Source organism: Delphinus delphis, chromosome 14, assembly GCF_949987515.2.
Source record: "Delphinus delphis chromosome 14, mDelDel1.2, whole genome shotgun sequence".
Taxonomy (NCBI): Eukaryota; Metazoa; Chordata; class Mammalia; order Artiodactyla; family Delphinidae; genus Delphinus; species Delphinus delphis.
This window is the reverse complement of record NC_082696.1, coordinates 70,429,971-70,442,495: the sequence shown is the minus strand read 5'-3', so window position 1 is coordinate 70,442,495 and position 12,525 is coordinate 70,429,971. Positions and strand designations below refer to the sequence as shown.

Here is a 12,525-nt window from a genome sequence, read left to right as displayed (position 1 = left end):
GTTAGTAACATATTCTTTTCTATAAATAGTAGAATTTGATGATTTGCTGATTTTCCCGTTTATAAAATTAATACGTATTTGTATAGAAAAATATATAAGGGAAAAGATCACCCATAATCTTACCACCCAAGGAACAACATTATGGTTTGTATCTTTCCATTCTCCTTCTCTCTCTTTCTCTCCCTCTCTCTCTCACAGACACACACATACATACACACATGCACGCACTTATACACTTAAATGCGCACATTATTTTTTTGTATTTTTAAATAATGTAGCCATACTGACTATACTTTTTATAACTACATTTTTAGTGAATTGTGTGTATTCTATGTATAGAACACTTTCAACCTGTGGCTCTCGACCTGGAGTGATTCTGTTTCTCCCCGCCTGACACCCTGACACCCTAGGGGGACATTTATGTCTTGAAACGCTTTTGATCGTAACAACTGATGGAAGGGGTTCCCCTGGCACCTAGTGGGTAGAGACTGCTAAGAGCCTACAAGAATGCTGTTAAGAGCCTCCAGTGCACAAGACAGCACAGGACAGCAAAGAATTATCCTGCCCAAACTGCCAGTAGCACTAGTTGGGAAAACTCACACTACACCATGATTTTTAATAGCTGCATTGTATTTGGTCATTGAGTTCATACCATAATTTGTTTAACCAACCCTCTACTGTTTGACATAGTGAGTACAAATTTTTCTGTACCTCTCTAACTATGCAGGATAAAGGTTTACCAGAAGAATCACTAAGTCAAAATGTACCAAGGCCTATTGATCCACTTTGACAGTAGCCTCTCGAAGGTAAAGGTTTTTCTATATTCTGGTGTCAGTTTGGGGACCAGCAATGTGTAAGTCCCATTTAAGACAGCAAAATCCAGTGATTCCAGAAGCACAAGTAAGTTAAACAAGGTGCTTGAACGCCTTTCTTTTTCCCCAGCCTGTGAGGCAACTCAGATGTGTGGGCCCCTAATCTGGACCCTATACCACTCTCTGTTCCTCCCAGATGTTCCTCCAGGGGTGGTGTTTTTTTGGATTTTCTTTTTTACTGAAGTATAGTTGATTTACAATATTGTGTTCGTTTCAGATGAACAGCAAATTGATTGAGATATATATTTTTTAGATTATTTTCCATTATAGGTTATTACAAGGTATTGAATACAGTTCCCAATGATTATTGTTTTTTTTTTAAAATTTATTTATGTTTTGGCTGCATTGGGTCTTCGTTGCTGCGTGTGACCTTTCTCTAGTTGCGGCGAGCAGAGGCTACTCTTCATTGTGGTGCGAGAGCTTCTCATTGCGGTGGCTTCTCTTGTTGCGGAACATGGGCTGTAGGCGTGTGGGCTTCGGTAGTTGTAGCACGCAGGCTCAGTAGTTGCGGCACACAGGCCCTAGGGCACGTGGGCTTCAGCACTTGTGGCTCGCGGGCTCTAGAGCGCAGGCCCAGTAGTTGTGTCACACGGGCTTAGTTGCTCCGTGGCATGTGGGAATCTTCCCGGACCAGGGATTGAACCCATGTCCCCTGCATTGGCAGGCGGATTCTTAACCACTGTGCCACCAGGAAAGTCCCAGGGGTGTGTTTCTTGGAATGTGTTCCTTGAAATATTTATGTGTTCCCCCAAAGGGCTCTATGATTAAATAAGTTTGAGAAATAATGTATACTATGTTATCTTCTTGAAGTTTAATATGAACTTAGCATATTCAAGGCTTTGAGAAATTCTAAACAAATCTATTTAACTTCTCTTAACCCAGTAGTCCCAAACTTATTTGCCAGGTTAGCCTTTTGTTTTCATGGACAACCACTAACATTTGGAGGAGCACACGTGTTTAATCACATTCGTTTTGAGAAATATTTTTAACCCCTAGCTGTTTATTTTGTGAGCTGTTTTTCCCATGAGCAAATAGCAAGTTTTTCTGCAGATTCTAGTATTTTTCTTTAGCTAGAGAAACCAGGAAAAGCTGGGGCCCCAAATACTCTGAAGTACTACTTGTGGGCAGTGACAAGCCACTGAAGCTTTAGCAAAGAAGTTGTGAGATTGGATCTGGGTTTTTAGGAGAACTAGTATAACAAGGATATGCCAGATAGATGAGGGTAAGCTTATTAGAGCAGCATCTTAGACAAGAGATAGAAGGGCCGGACCTGGAGTTGTGGCAGTAAAATTGGGAAGGCAGGGCTATGTATGTTTGTTTAAGAAATAGGAAGGAGTGGGTCTGGGAAGCTGGTTGCCTGGAGGAGGAGGGAATACGCTGTTGAATGACTTCAGGCTCTGCATATGGTTTAGACTGAATGCATACATTTATATTTCAAGATTTTTTAATCTCAGGTCATTTATCAGCCTACTTTAAAGTAATTTATTTTGGACAAGCTTGTTTACTTCCATTGACATTTAGACCTCATAGGCATTCATCAGAAGCAGGTCTCTCTCTCTCTCTCTCTCTCTCTCTCTCTCTCTCTCTCTCCCCGCCTCCCTCTCCCTCTCCCTCTCCCTCTCCCTCTCTCTCTCTCTCTCTCTTTCTCTCTTTCTCTCTTTCTGTCTCTCATGTTGCTTTGCACTTTATGGATTCTCGAAATTTACTTTCAAGTAACCTTTTCAAGAGTCCCAGTCCTTTCTGGCACTTCTGAAATCATAGGGCAGAAAGGAGTTTCAGGACATTTGCCAGTGCGTCCCCTCATGCCTCAAGGCTATAAATGCTTCAGACAGTAAGTTGCCCTTCAGAAAAATTCAGAAGCAACCATCCACAGTAACCATCTGTATCCTGATATGGTATAAAAAGCCCTTCATTCATGTATTCTTGAGTCTTACCTTGGGATTGCTCCCGCTCCAGTGAAAGCTCTTTTCCAGGGCTGTGAAGGAGAAGAGAAACAGGAGAGCATCCTCCTTACAATCCCCTGAAAATTGCATCCGTGCCACCTGGTCACGTTTTCCACTGAGAGACCCAAAGGTATACCCGGGGGACCAATATGTGAATAAATACAAAATACATGAGGAATTTATACCATTTATGTAAGGATCACAGTTATTTTTCACCCTTTAGTAGATGCCTGCAGAAAGCATGCCACTGATTAGACTTTTTTTTTTCTTTTTTTTCTTTTTAAAGCATCTCACTAAAGGAAAATTAAGATTTTTATTCAGATGACAAAGGACACCAGTATTGATTTATATCTTAGCAGTTTTATATATTTATATCTTAGCAGTTTTATATATTTATATCTTAGCAGTTTTATTCCAGTGACAGGCTGATTGGAAATAGAGGCAGAGGAGACTTATCTTTTATTTGTAATTTAACAAGGCAGTTGCTATATTTTATTGCGTTGTCTATGTATAATTAGAAATGTCTTAAGATAGTGGTTCCACAGCTGCTTTTGGGTCCCCTCTGATAATCTGATGAAAGGTTATAGACCTTCTTCCCAGAAAAATGCCCTTACAAATTCACGTACATTTTTATATGTAATTTCATAGATGCCAGCATATGGCTTTGTTCTTCTGAGTATAGTGTTTATTTTTAACCAATATGGCTTCTTGTTAAATAAATTCCTTTTTTCATTCATCAAGTATTTTTTGCACACTTGCCTCAAGCTAGGTCTGGATACAGTATGAACAAGACAGGCCAGGACTCTGGCCTCATGGAGCAGCAAACAAACATCACGTTCCAGAATTACGTAACGCTATCTTAATGATAAGTGCTGGGAAGGAAAACATGCTAGTAAAAGAGAGTATTCGGGGTACTGTTTTGTATAGGGTGGATTCCTATTGCTGCTAAAGTGAAATGGGAACTTTGAAGGCAAGAAATAAAACACGTCTCTGTTGGGATTTTAAATATAAAATCAGAATATTAGAATTGTAAGAGAGCATATAGTTTTCCCACCTTGTTCCACAGATGGACCTATAAGCCCTAGAGGCTGGGTCTGGTGAGAGCTGGGACGGGTTCTGTAGCCCCGGCTGGCGCCCTGAGCTGGTCTGTATGCTTGTGCTGGCCCGTCCGCTCTTGGGAGCGTTCACCCAGCTGCAGCCCAGCCAGGCGAGGACCACAGCTCCAGCCATGTCTTGCTTCTGTTCTGATGTTTGGCTCCCAGGGCCACCTCACGAGAGAAATTATTCGCTTCAGCGTTTTCTTAAGATTGAGATTAACATATTACTCAAGTGGAAAATGTAGAAACACATTCGATCTGATGCTACTGAAAATGATAAGAACTAACTGTGTTTGCAGAAATGGTGCAAAGGGAGCAGGTAGAGCTTAGAATTTTGAATGTGCTATGGAACATGGCTGTTCATCAGCAGTTCACTTAACAGATTGCAGAGCTGTGGGAAGAAGTGGTCTGTTGTTCCCTTGTGAGGCTTGGTTTGATGTGCTTCTTTCTGATCGTAATTCTGTACCCTTTCTTTTCTTTGAAATGTTTCACTCCATAGTGTTTGAGTGCCTCCTGTGTGATGGCCACTAGGGGTGCAGTGATAACCCAAGCAAACATGGTCCCTGCTCTCACGGAGTTTCTGGTCTAATGGGGAAGGGAGACATTACTAGAAAAATCACCTTGGTGGTCACATATTTACAGCCTGATAGAAAGGCTATAAAGAAGAGGAAAAGGGAAACATTTCTACAACACATGTAATTACGAAAGGACTCCAGACTGGTGGGGCTGCAGTGCTTCCCTGGAAATGATGCTTGAGCTAAGAAACTGAACAGTGGGGTGTGGTAGAAACATTACAGAAGGAGAAAGAGAACAGGCAGGGTGTGGCGGTGAAGGCTGAGAGAAGCAGAGCACAGAGTTAGGAGCTAGGATTGGGGAGAATTTGGACGTGGAGGGTGAGGCAGATCAGTCCTGGGTTTCTGGTTTGTGCAACCAAACGGACTGTGGTGCCATTCACAGCAGTGACATCGGGTGTGGCACAGGGATCCTGTAAGTCAAGGTTGAAGCCACGAAGACAAGTAACAGTAAGAAGTCAGATAGGCCGTTGGTTATCGGGGTCAAGGACTCATTGGAGGGGTTTGAGTCAGATGAAAATGCACATGTCACTGGTCGTTGCTCTTTACTGTGCTTTATACAAGCGAATTATTAATAAAAATGTGGAGTTCTCTGAGATCCCTCAGAGCTCTCTTTCTAATGAGTTCAATAGAAAATGTCAAATTATTCTTTATCTGTAGCAAAAGTTTATCTTTAGTAAATGTGGATTTACCTGTATTTGCAAAATGTTTACATTCTGTTCTAGTGCTTTGCTAGCAAGCGTGTCAACCTTCATATATTCATTTGTTCTCCAGGGGAGAAAAAGATGCGTTAGTGAACTGGAAACATGTTCATAATGTATTTAATGTAATAGACTTTAAAAAAATGTTTCTTTTCTCCAGATTTGACGTTGAATTTGTTCTCTCAGTACCTACTTCTGAATGGAACGGCAAACGGGGATACATTTCACCAGCTCTGCTTTCTGAATTTTTGAAAAGAAGTTTAGACACGTCCAAATTCCTCATCTGCATTTGTGGACCAATGCCATTTACAGAACAAGGAATGAAGTGAGTAGCAACGTGGTAGGAGAGAGAATCCCAGCACCGTGAAATGACGACCTCCTATGAACAGCAGTTGACATGGCTCTCATTTCTTCCTATTCATATGAACACGTACTTCAATAGCCTGTCACAGCATAAGAAAATAATAACAAAGTGTTTAATCTGCGTGCAGGTGAAGTGTCGGAGGCCCGGGTTATGCACAGAGTTAGACGTGAACACAAAAGTCAGACACAGCCAGCTCTTGATGGCCTCTGGTAGTGGCTGGTCGTGTGGACGCTTTCACAAGATTGGTGCCAGATAGTTTTGGGGACACTAGATTCAACCTCCTCTTCCACCAAAGCTTCATAATGTATAATAATTTTTTAAAAACATATCATAATAAGCAGTGTTCATCTCATTGTAGCTTTTGACCTTCCATCATTCTTTGCAACTGGGTGAGCATTAATCGATAACACAGTGAGAAAGAGCCAAACAGCAAGACAAAACCCAGAGACTAGAACATAAATAAGCCAAGACCAAGAGTTGAACTCCGCACAGAGAACAACCAGTGGTAGTGACCATCTTATTTAAAAATCACCTTGATCTTATTTAACTCTAAAATGACACTTTAAAATATTTGGTTACATATAGCCACTACTGGGTTTCTAGATGACTTTAAAATATGACTGCCTTAAATGCCCTGCATTTCCTTGTTTGGTATATGACTGAACCTAACATTTGCTAGGTAATTTTCTCTCTTGCTATTTTATTTTTAATTTTAATTATGAAAAAGACAGGCGGTATGTCCGGAAAGGTAGGTTGGGTTCAGATAGTGAGAGGCTTGCCTGCCGCACCACGTTGGCCCTCGTAACTCCTGTGCCGTCCTGTCGTTTTGTCTGAATGTGCGTGTCAGCTCTGGAAGCTGCCACTTTGGGTTGGTATCCCAGCTCCACCACTTAGGGTCATGCTACAGTCATCAGCTAAGTGTCCTAGGGCCAAACCATCTAAGCTTTCATGCAGTCACCCATCTGAGGGAATAAATGATACTATTGATGCATGTGAAATGCTTAGCACAGTGACTACAAAGAGTGAGTACGAAGGAAATGTTTATTATTTTCAGCAGCATTTTATTTTTTTTTTTTCACCTCCTTTTTTTTTTTTTTTTGGCCATGCCACATGGCTTGCGGGATCTTAGTTCCCCAACCAGGGGTCGAACCCATGCCCCCTGCAGTGGAAACGTGGAGTCCTAACCACTGGACCGCCAGGGAAGTCCCCTTCAGCACTATTTTAAACAGAGCTACTTTTAAGATTTCAGTCTCCATTTACAGTATTCTCCAAGTTGAATTATACTTAAGCAGTATTTCTGCTTCTCCTGTTCAGTGGGGGAAAATTACGATAGAATGCTAGGGGATCAAGTCCTTACTTCAAAAACTGGTGAATAAAGAGGAAGAAAACCGGCATTTATTCTGCCTTTTCTGTATGAGTTATACTACTGGATAACCACATAATAGATGAGCAGAAGTTATTCTTTATAGAATTCCTCGGCTGATAAACGAATAAAGAATGATAGGAGTAGAATATCACCAACTTCGGTCCCTAATGAAACTAGTAGATATGTACATAGCTCACCAGTGGTGGGTAGCATCCAAAAAGAGAGGCAACCCGGTATTATGTGCCTCCTGATGAAAGAGCACTACGAAGTAGTCTTGTCAAAAAGAATTGAACTTGTATCTGATTAAGCCTCTTGATCCAATTATTAAATTTTGGGAGATAAAAGGAAAAAGGAACATTATTAAAGTAAACCACAGGGATGCAGCAAAATGAGAACTGTGGGAGACTCAACACTTAAAAATCTGATTTTGTCAACAAATAAATTGAAGGACAGAGAGAGAGAGAGAGAGAGATGGAGGGGATGTTATAGATCAAAAAATACCCAAAAGAGGGGCTTCCCTGGTGGCGCAGTGGTTGGGAGTCTGCCTGCCGTTGCAGGGGACACGGGTTCGTGCCCCGGTCCGGGAAGGTCCCAGATGCCGCGGAGCGACTGGGCCTGTGAGCCATGGCTGCTGAGCCTGCGCATCCGGAGCCTGTGCTCCGCAACGGGAGAGGCCACAACAGTGAGAGGCTCGCGTACCGCAAAAAAAAAAAAAAAAAAAAAAAACCCAAAAGACATATAAACCAATCAGAGTGAGTAGACTTTAATTGGATCTTGATTCAAACAAACTTTAAAAAATTATGGCATTTGTGAGACAATCGAAAATGTGAGCACTTACTAGATACTAGATGATATTAAGGAATTATTGCTAATTTTTTAGAAGTGATAATTGTGTTTTTTAGAAAACACATGCTAAATGGGGAAAATGAAAAAATACTATGGTTACGATGGTAAACTCTGATCTTGTTTATTTTTAAACATCTTCCCTAAGAAACATGTGCTTTTTATTTGTTTTTCAGGTTGCTGCATGATTTGAACTTTTCCAAAGATGAGATCCATAGTTTTACAGCATAATGAAGAGCCGTCGTACAACTGTTTTAGCTAAATTTGTGATTAATTAGGGTTTTTTAAAAGAACATTTTTGTATATAGGTTAACTAGAATCCAGGTTTTAGTTTCTTAAATTAAATCAAATGTTTCTTCACTATAGATACCTTGTTGACTTTATTTTGTACCATAACTTATTTTACTACTGATACTTGTCCTGGAAGGTCAATCGTGGCAACAAGTATATAGAGGATTCTTTGTTACGAATCACAAAGTTCCTTACCATTTAAACTGTATCACTGTTCTACAATAAGCTCTTGTGTTTTATGACATGATAAAGCAAATGATCATTTTGATCACATTTCTATGCTGTAAGATGTCTGATTAGCAATACAGATTAAATTTTACATTGCACTGTAAACTCAGGAAATGATCATTTATGTCCTTGTTCTTACTATGAAAACATGGAATGTTATAACTTAAGTGATCCAAACATTTTGTGTGTCTATGGTCTTGATACAGAGTAGAATAAAAAATATTCTGAAGTACTTTTTAATCTTTGTGGTAGAAATGTGTTTGAGTGCAACAGTGTGGGTTAGTGTCTGCGGGGAATTTTAAAAGCAGCAATAAAAGATTCTGGAGACACTTCACACACGCAGCTTTGGAGTATATGTGTTTAGAAAGTTTAAGACAACCTTGACAACTATTTTGATTCTTAGCCAAAACTAGAGGCATCAGGAAAGATAATGAAAGTATAGCATCTGGTCTCATGGTCTAAAATAATCATTTGGTGCTTTGGAATAGGTTAAATTTGAATTCTTTTTGAGCCCATCTAGGCCAGCTGGGCAAATGAGGGACACTCCATCCTAAACGGTACCTTCCCTGGCGGGCTGCTTGCCCCACAGCTGGCGGTTCAGCAGGGAGCCCTCCTAAGCTCTGCTGTGTGGGCATCTTATTCTCTCTCCCTGCTGCTGTGTGCAGCCTTCAAAGGCTTTCACAGATTGGGATTCTGCAAAGGGTATCAAGAAAAGCCATTGTGTATACTACCAAGTGTAAAACAGACAGCTAGTGGGAAGTAGCCGCATGGCACAGGGAGATCAGCTCAGTGCTTTGTGACCACCTAGAGGGGTGGGATAGGGAGGGTGGGAGGCAGGGAGACGCAGGAGGGAAGAGATATGGGGACATATGTATATGTATAACTGATTCACGTTGTTATAAAGCAGAAACTGACACACCATTGTAAAGCAATTATACTCCAATAAAGATGTTAAAAAAAAAAGAAAAGCCATTGTGAGCTTTTCCTGAGGAAACTGTTGGATGCATAGGTGGCTATGTGTAAGCTAACTCAGATTTAACAGCCGTATTCAGGATGGCAGCATTGCTTTTGCTTTTACAGAAATCGGGGTGTGGGGAGTCTCCAACTCCCCTGTAAACGATTTGGTAAATAGCTAAGTCTTCACTGAATGAATGGTGGACTCAGGAGGAACACAATATTAACGTTCCTCAAATTACAAACCCCCAGCCCAGGAAGCTCCCCAGGTGCAAGTGGCTGGATCAACACTTTCTTCTTTCCCTGCGTCTCCCTCCTCCATGCACAGTCATTCACTCAGGCCGGAGGTGGCAATGCTCCCTGTGGCTAACAGGAACATTTTCTACCTCTGCCTTCCTACCACCTCTTTTTTTCTCCCCTAAGATCATGAACTTTCCAGGCACACCTTTTTTTGTAGTTTATTAGTAATATATCTGTTAATTCTACCTCAGCCAGCTCTCTCATCTTTTCTACCCTCCTTTTTCCTCTCTCCTCCAAACCCATTTCTAATTACCTCCAGGTTACTCCCTGTTTGTATCTCTTCCTCAGTCTTCTTACTTTATTTTAAAGCAAAGGAAAACCCATGAGAATCTTCTGAACGTGTATGTTAATAATTCCCAAATTGGCATCTTTGAGAATCAGCTGAGCTTCAGTTTTCAATATCCAGTTACCACCTGGGTGTTCCACAAGCCCCTCAAATTCAATAGATCCCAAACTAAGCTTTTGCCGTGACCATCTTGTAACCAAACCAGGTTAATGTTTGGCTGACGTCCAGCAAGCCGAAACGCTGAGACGCCAAGGATTGCAGCAAAGAGAGGGTTTATTTAAAAGGCAGCCAGGTGAGAAGACGGGAAGACAAGTCTCAGATCCGCCAAAGGGCTCAGGGGAATTACGGGACAATGAACGAAGAAGCAGGGCCGTCTGAGGCGTGGGGAGCGTGGGGGAAGGTGACCGGGAAAAGGTGGGGGTGATTGTTGTGCTGCGCAGGCGTAACGAGGCTACAGGCTTCTGCACGTTCAAGAGTGGAGGCGCTTAGCACGAGCTGAGGGTGGAGTTTTCGACCCTCTGGCGTCAGAAGGTCCCTGCGTGGCCACTCATGTGTGCCCATTTGGAGGGTCAGTGGTCCTATCCAGTGTTAACCAGCTGAGCTCCAACTAGACACAGCTGACTCCAAGTTCCTGGAAAATGACTCAGGCAGATACATACCTTATTGTTTAGGCTACATGCCGCTTGGAGGACATGCAAAACCACCTTGATCAGTGAAGGCAGCTGAAGTGGATTTAAGCAAACCCATGGTTTCAGTCTCTCCCAGGTCTATTCCTCCTCTTGAATTCTCTGATTTACTGGTGCTACCAGTAAATCTAGCCAGCCCTTCTAGAACTATTCGGGATCAGTGTCTCCCTCTCCAATCTGATTCCTCCATACCAGCTAGCCCTGCCCTGTGGTCCCTCAATCACCTCAGTACAATAGCCCGACAACTGGTCTTCCTATTGCAGGTTTTTTTTTTATTCCTATTGCAGTCTTGACCTCACTGAAATCCATTCTCTATTCCAGTGTTGCTAGAGGGCCTTAGAAACTCCCCTAAATAGAGCCTCAGTCTCCCATTTGATACAGCCGTATACTGAGGAGCGCAGAAGGGAATATGGATTGTAACTATTATTCTTGAGCAAAGAGCTCCAAGGCTCCTACGTCCTGTATTTGCAATAAGAAATTGGAATTGTACTCAAAGTCACTTTTCCTTGAGAATTCTGCTTGCTTACTTCCTTTTTAAAAATGTGTTTATATGTCAGTTTTGTATCAGTTTTATATTTCTGCAAGGACAAATGACTGCGAACTTCGAGGCTTAAAACAACACACATTTGTTCCATGGCTCAGAACAATTGCCCATTAATTCTATCCCTATTGGGATAGGGCTCAGCTGGGTCCTCTGCTGAAGACCTCCTAAGGCTGAAATCGGGTTGTCAGCTGGGCTGGACTCTTCTCGGGACGTGCTGGAGAATGTTTAGCTTCCAGGCTCCTTCAGGTTGTTCGTAGAATTCCGTTCCTTGAGGTTGGGGTTCCCCATTTCCTTGCTAGCAGTCAGCTGGGGGCCAGTCTTTGCTTGTATAGCTGCCCATGTCCCTTCTCATGCTATCTGTGTGGCTCGCCCCAGCACTGGTAGACCCAGCGTGTCTCATGCTTTAGATCTCTGCATTTCCCTTCTGCTACAGTCTTTCTTCCCCCTGCTGGAGAAAGTTCACTGCTTGTAGGCGCTCATGCAATTAGATGGGGCCCGCCCAGGACTACCTGGATAATCTCCTGATCTTAAAACCTGTAGTGTTACAGCTGCAGAGTCCCTTTTGCCATTTAATAGAGCATATTCAAAGTCTTCAGGCGTTAGGGTGTTGACGTCTTTGGGGGACCGTTCTGCCTACCACAGTCTGAAGAGGACAGAGAAACTTGTCCAAGGTAAGATAATTGTATTTTGTCTAGAGCTCGCTATGGGCCCTCGATTTTCACCTTAATGTGATGGAGGAGTGAGAGATGCTTTCCACGCCTGGTGAAGGCTTGACTCCAGCTTCCTCTGTGGTCTACCTTCTCTGCCACATAAACTTGTCCTAAACTAGTTTGGGGCTGTGTCTGTTGATAGCTGCAGACTCCCACCTTTGGGCAGATGACCCAGTCTCTGTTTGGTCTACGATATTTAGAATGGCGGCTAATTGGTTAAAAAGGAAAAGTGAAACCGCAGCCAGCCCCAGTCTCTTGGTGTCTTTCTGCTTTGGTTTTTTGGGGTTTTTTGGTGTGTTTTTAATTGAAGTATAGTTGATTTACAGTGTTGTGTTAATTTCTGCTGTCCAGCAGAGTGATTCAGTTATATATACATTCCTTTTCATATTCTTTTCCATTATGGTTTATCACAGGATATTGAATATAGTTCCCTGTGCTCTACAGTTGTTTATCCTTCCCTCCCACACCCTCCCTCCCCCTTGGCAATCCCAAGTCTGTTCTCTCTGTCTGCCAGAATGCCAGAGTCACCTATCTGAAATACAAAAAACATGTTTTCTCTCCTGGTTAAAGTTCTCTTCTGCTGCCGGGTCCGCACTCATGGAATGGAGGCTCCATCCTGGGGGGCAGCACACTGAGCTCGGGGCCCTGGTAATGCGGCACGGGTTCCACACCCGGAGAGCAAGCCGAGGGGACTTCAGGCCACTGCCCCCGGCCCTCCAGCAAGTGCTCAGCTCTTAGGAAGGGTGTCACCCCGAGAGAAGCTTCTAT

The 12,525-nt window shown here is 42.5% G+C and overlaps 1 protein-coding gene across 2 annotated transcripts in view; it reads left to right on the top strand.

Annotated features, from left to right (window-relative positions):
* Positions 1 to 9,075, top strand: part of CYB5R4 (cytochrome b5 reductase 4) — an 82,158-nt gene extending 73,083 nt beyond the window's left edge. For both annotated transcript variants that reach the window (XM_060030273.1, XM_060030272.1), the window contains 2 exons: positions 5,346 to 5,510; positions 7,935 to 9,075. In XM_060030273.1, the coding sequence (XP_059886256.1) occupies positions 5,346 to 5,510; positions 7,935 to 7,989 (220 nt within the window). In that variant the 3' untranslated portion in view covers positions 7,990 to 9,075. The remainder of the gene's footprint in view (positions 1 to 5,345; positions 5,511 to 7,934) is intronic.
* Positions 9,076 to 12,525: the final 3,450 nt, after the last annotated feature.